At 40.0% G+C, this 6,272-nt stretch overlaps 1 protein-coding gene and 1 long non-coding RNA gene across 2 annotated transcripts; both read right to left on the minus strand.

The window, feature by feature from the left end:
* Window positions 1–1,046: 1,046 nt before the first annotated feature.
* On the minus strand, window positions 1,047–1,566 carry LOC125490690. The gene is made up of 2 exons (XR_007267842.1): window positions 1,517–1,566; window positions 1,047–1,296 (listed from the first exon to the last, which is right to left on the minus strand). It is a non-coding gene; the product is annotated as an uncharacterized LOC125490690 (long non-coding RNA).
* A 2,543-nt stretch (window positions 1,567–4,109) lies between these two features.
* LOC125490631 lies at window positions 4,110–4,763 on the minus strand. Its single transcript, XM_048630459.1, has one exon. It carries the CDS (start codon window positions 4,761–4,763, stop codon window positions 4,110–4,112), a length of 654 nt encoding a protein of 217 aa, XP_048486416.1.
* Between the last annotated feature and the right edge of the window lie 1,509 nt (window positions 4,764–6,272).

The following is a 6,272-nucleotide window of genomic DNA, read 5'->3' on the forward strand; positions in this document are numbered from 1 at the left end:
TTACATTCGCGAGAAAAAATCATAACATAATATTATATGCACTCACGCCTGTAATCCCCGAAGGGGTAGTCAGAGGTGGCTCACAAGCGAGCCACCCACTTTTTGCAGCACATTTGTACTCACGTGATAGGTTGCATTGCGAACCATATCGCCGTTTTTGGAATAATTACAATGCACTTAGGATACACATCTAGAATCTAGATGTGCAGGTTTCCTCACGATGTTTTCCATCACCGAGAAAAAATGAGATAGTGTATAATTATGCTGTCTAAGGGTGGGTTGCATCAACATCCCGGTTATCGTAATAGTTAAGGTTAAACTTAGCAATGACAGAGTCGTTACAGTTAATATTTTACTGTAACGTGTTGCACCATCAAATCGTCGGTCATTGTTAATGTTATTAAGGTTGCTATTCGTTTGAGACATAATTATCCCTAAAGTTACTGTGGGAAACGTTTTTATGTAAGGCAATACCAAATCTAGCTGTCGGACTGAAGCCGTCACAGAGTACATTGTAGCCGTCATTCTCTGTCAAAGCACTCAAAGTCAACATGTCATAGGAACTAAGTCTGTTGTTCCTCCAAATATTGATCAAAAGATTATCATCAATAAAACCCGCGACAAAGTAGACTCTAATAAGCCTTTATTAAGAGCGGTGGTAGCTCAGTCGGGTAAGCGCCCGCTTCTCACGCCAGAGATACGGGTCCGATCCCGTAATATGTACCAACTGAGTTCTTTTAACATAAGTACAATGTATACCATCGCTCTTACGGTGAGGAAAACATCGTGAGGAAACCTGCATATCTAGATTTAGCACATCTAGATATATGTGAACCCACCAACCCGCAGTGTACCAGCGTGGTGGAGAAATGGTCCAAGCTTTGGAAGGCAGTTTAGACCTTGGGGATATGCACAAAGGTTCCATTCGAGAGAGCCAGGTGCAGGTACTTACACCCCCAGAGAATAGAATAGAATAGAAGCCTTTATTATTAATTATCTTATTAATTAATTCTTAACAAGTTGAAATAAAAACTAACGATGTAATCTATTAAAATAATTATTTATTGACATCCTTCGATTATGCTCATCATTCCTGTTAACTGCATAGACAGGTTCCTCTTCATCAGATGATGAATCATCATAAAAAACCTAGCTGGTGGTACAGTACAGGGTCTCTATTTTGTTTACATAATATATTATGCAGCTATGCCGTAGCCAAAATAATGGGCTGCACTCTTCTTAGTTCTGTCCTTATTTTCATTGATATATTTCTGTATTTGAGTGATTGCAAAATTTCTGAAAACAAGGTTATTCAATTAAAGAGTTACGTAGGTTACTTTGATATTAGATTGCTGCGCTGGACCGGCAACCGGCAGGTAGCCGGTAGTGGCTGGATAAGGAAGGCCGAGGGCACAGTGTTGTTTCGCTCCTTGGAAGAGCCCATGGCTAGAAGTGGACGCTTATTTGGTGGTGAAGATGATCATTACACCTACAACATAATAATAGGTGCACTTACTTCGTCGTTGGAGGCAGTAAGAAAGGTTCTAGTTTTAAAGCCAACACACGAGCCACATTTTTGAGACCTGGAACCTGCGAATCTATCAGTTCTCTGAAAGTACACTTTTCTCTTCATATTTCGTAAGTTCCGTACTTACTCCACCTCAATCTCAATTTCTGAGGAACTTGTTTCAAGCACTATTTCACGTAGAAGCGACATGATAAGAATTATTGAATATTAATATTTGTACGTCGTAATACTGTTACTTTGAGGTTATACAACGGGTTTGACAGCTACCTGACTTTAACTTTAACAGTAACCGGCCAACATGGGGTGGTTATGGTTATCATGGTTATCGTTAAAGTTATGACGTCATTTTAACCATAGTTGAATGGTGCAACCAATTTTTCGCTTAACCGATGCTTTGACAGACGATGTGACGTTTGTAATAGTTAAAGTTAAATGGTGCAACGCACCCTAAGAGCAGAAGTTGTTCAGAATGACATCTCTATAATCTGTTTTTTAATCTCATATACTAAATTGACAGATTCTGAACGGTTCACCAACAGTCGATTGTCCGGAATCAACAAAGTACTCTGAGATTGTCCCGCCAATGATATTATATTATGTCTGCTAATCGCGGGACAGCTAGTATTTGAGATAAAAATCCGACTTTAATAAGTTCTAAAGTCTCCTAAAGTCCAACACCTACTGCCACCTAGTACTGTATTAAGGAACTAGTTCATCCCCTATACGTATCGTAGAATGAAAACTTTGGGAAAACAGACTTTCTTTCAGTAACAGTAATGGTGGAAGTGTGGAATATGATCACTAGATGGCGTGATTTATGGTTATACTTGGTTACGTGTTTTTTTTCCAATATAATTATAAATGGACGACCGAATGGTGTAGTGGTTAGTAACCCTGACTACTGAGCCGATGGTCCCGGGTTCGATTCCCGGCTGGGGCATATATTTGTTTAAACACAGATATTTGGTCTTGGATGTGCCCGTAAAATGGCAATAGGCCCGCCCCCTATTACATTGGGACTAACATAACACTCTGGCGAAAAGTGGTTGCAGCAATGCACCTCTGCCTACCCCGCAAGGGAGTACATTAGTACAAGGCGTGAGGGCGTGTTTTTTTTTATATAATTATAAATTTTGAATAGTACCTAGACTACCTAGTGAGTAGCAGAACCCTTGCTAATCCGGAAAGGCAAATAATTCATGACCTTTTGAACTATGATAGTGGCCGGATTACCAGGTCAGGAAATTATATACTTCTGCTATTTAACCGACTGCCGAAGGAGGAGGGTAATGCTTTTTATATTTTAGGTATATAGCTATAAAGCTAGAATGAATGAAATCATACACAATAAAAATAAACTATTGTGTCTGATCTCAAGAGATACAAGCGGTATACCTACCTATGTATATTTATGAAAGATTTTTTTTTATTTTATCATGTATTTTTTTACGGAAAAGTTTAATTTTGTACAAACCATAAATAATTAGTTGCATTGTACCGTAGAGCTTCAGCGGTGTAGCAAGTGGTCACAGCCACGAAGCTTAACTCTTTAGGAATGGAATTAGTCGGAATTAATTTAAGCACTCTGTCTAGACTGTCTCTCTTTATTTACTCGGTTTTATTTGTTGGTGATAACGGTGGTGTAACAGACGGATAATTGTGCCTCTCACACCAGAGATGCGGGTTCAAATCTCGTCGCTAATTATTTGGAATGTACAATGTATACCATCGCTCTTACGGTGAAGGAAAATATTCTTGTCTATCATGGCGAGCTGATTTTCCGCATTTAATATTCTTGTCATTTTTACATTTATGCATGCAATGCACCCAATCACAATCAAAATCTTATTCCATCCATCCAAAGGTTATCTGGCAGAGATCGCTTTAAGTGATAATACCGCTTTTAGTACCCTAATTATGTTACAACTTACGTTATTTATACACCAAAAAGAATAATACAATTAACATGTATTATTATTTTTGGTGTATAAATAAAGAGTATTCTATCATATAAACCAACAATAGTCAGATTAATCGCGGCTAAATAGGATTGTATTATGTATAGATAACGTATTACCACAGTATAGAAATGACAGTAGAATGTTTATACATACGAGCAATGAAAATGTTCCACTGACATAGCACCATTATTACTCCTAAACGGAAAATCTTGATATTGTTAAATTCGAATTTTTGGCATTTAATAAAGTAGGTATTTACCTACATTTGTCATTTCTGTGATTAAAATCACAGAGACTTCGTAAACATCTCCAATTTTAATTTTAACTCAACTTTATATTCTAAAATGAGTAGTAGACCTTTTGCTATTTATTATAATAATAATATAATAATAATCATTTTATTTCAAACAACAAGGTCCATAATTAATTACAAAAAATCATTAAAAACACATGCAATAAAATCATAAATAATTACATTACATTTACATTAAATTAAAATTAAAATAGGTAAAATTTCATTAAAAATATCAAAATTAAAAATACAAAAATATAAAATACCAAAATCATACATTATAAAATTAAAAATAAATAAAGTAAAATATCACAATCACGTCAGAGCATCATTCAATTCTTATCATTGGAGCGTGCAGGCTGGAACAGTGTCGCATGTACAGGAAGTCCAGCCTACTCGCGATCATGCTCAGGACGGTGTTGGTGCTGCCGCGCACTCGGCACAACAACGAGGAGGCTCTCTTGCGCATGGTGGCGTGGAAACAGTCCACCCGCGCCTCCGCGAACATGCCGGACGCGCTGCACCAGCGGGGCCGCCCCAGCAGCGCCCGCAGCGCGTCGTTGTACTGCACCCGCAGCGCGCTGTACCGGCGCTGCGTGTAGCTCGCCCACAGCGCGCACGAGTACAGGGACGTGCAGTACGCCCTGAACAGCGTGATCTTCACCTGGCGGGTGCAACGCGCGAACCGCCGCGCGATCATGTTGGCTCGGACTGCCAGCGCACGCCGCTCCCTTTCAATATCGGCATCGTCCCCCAGGCCAGACGTGATTATGTGACCGAGGTATTTAAACTGCTGGACTCGTTTCAAGACGGAACCATTCAGTTTAAAAGGTGGTATATTATTCGCATAGCCACAACCAGCCCCGAAGACCATGCATTCGCTCTTCGTCGTATTATATAACAGCCCATGGGAAGCTGCGTATTTCTCGCAGATACCCAGGAGATGTGCGAGGCCGCCCGGCGAGGCACTCAGCAGAGCCATGTCGTCCGCGTAATAATAATAATAATGTCCTCCTAGCCGAATTTCGACTACGGCGGCCAATCTCATTTGAGATCAGCCATGTACGCAGGAGTAGATTATAGTGCCCAAGTGTGTGCGCAGTACACAGGAGCACTCTCTGTTCCATCACTCTCATAACCCAATGGGACGGATTGACCGACACGACTGGAGAGAGCTAGGCGCAGGACCGACTGCTTTACATGCCCATCCGACAGCATGGATCGTTTCACTGTATCGGACATCAGGTGATCAGCCTTCTATGTCCTAACCAAACTTAGAACCACAATTTAGAAACACAAATTGATGGTCCCACCCGGGAATCGAACCCGGGACCTCTGGGTCATGAAGCGAAGCTTCTACCACTAGACCACAGAGGCAGTCAACCGCGTAACTAATATTGTTGACGCAAACCCCGTCGATGTGACAACCGACACGACACCCACTGAGCTCCTCAATAAGAGCGTTTATGTAAAGGTTAAACAAGGAGGGCGAACTGAGCCCCCCTTGCCTCACCCCGCACTCCATCCTGTACGGTCTCGAAAAAGTGTTCATCCACTTCACCACATTTGACTGCTTTCCGTAACAATATTGAAAGACAGAAATTAGTGCAGTAGGTACTTTCTCTTTACGCAGCTTTTTCCATAGGATATCATAACTGACTAAATCAAACGCTTTTGATAAATCCAGGAAGCACGCGTACACAGCAGTCTTTCTATCAGTGTAGTAGCTAACAGTCTGCTTCAAACATATTATAGCTCGCTCAGTCATCCTACTTCTATATTTTTACTAAGGATTTAGGTACACACTACACACTAGCATAGCACGTTGAATGAAGGAGAAATGACAAGTAGATCTCTTAAATCTATTAGGACTAAACTAGTGCCAACAGTTGAAAAACAAATTGGGTAATCAATATAAAATTTGTTGGTCACGTGACTTTTACAACAGGAAGTAAAATTTATTATTCACGATTTACAAAAAGTCCACTTATGATCTAATAAGTAGTTCCAAATAACGAGTTGAGTCACCACTTTTAATTATGATACCATGTATTGGCGGTATGATTACCTTTTAAAAAACCATGTATAATTCCTGCGGGTAACCTAAACAACGTTAGTGACTGGTTATTATTCTTTACCTACGTTAAACACCCGCCACTAAATTATGAAGCTACGCTACCACAGACATATACACACAAACAGAAACACAGATACACAGACTCGTTAAACTTATAACACCCCTCTTTTTCGTGCAGTGTTAAAATACTATCTTCATAACTCAGTTCTCTGTGTGTCTGTGTGCGAAACAAAACCAATGCAGTGGGCTTTTATAAGCTTAGAGCTTTAAAGCTCGCTGCCTCGCAATCCTGTTACAGAAAGAATGGGACAATAGTACAGTCGGTACTATAGTTTATTGATTTTGGAACCGCAGACAGCGTATTTTGTCAGAAATATCGCAATTGACACAATGTGCTTGCCAATGCCATATATT

The sequence above is a fragment of the Plutella xylostella genome, chromosome 26, assembly GCF_932276165.1.
Source record: "Plutella xylostella chromosome 26, ilPluXylo3.1, whole genome shotgun sequence".
NCBI lineage: Eukaryota > Metazoa > Arthropoda > Insecta > Lepidoptera > Plutellidae > Plutella > Plutella xylostella.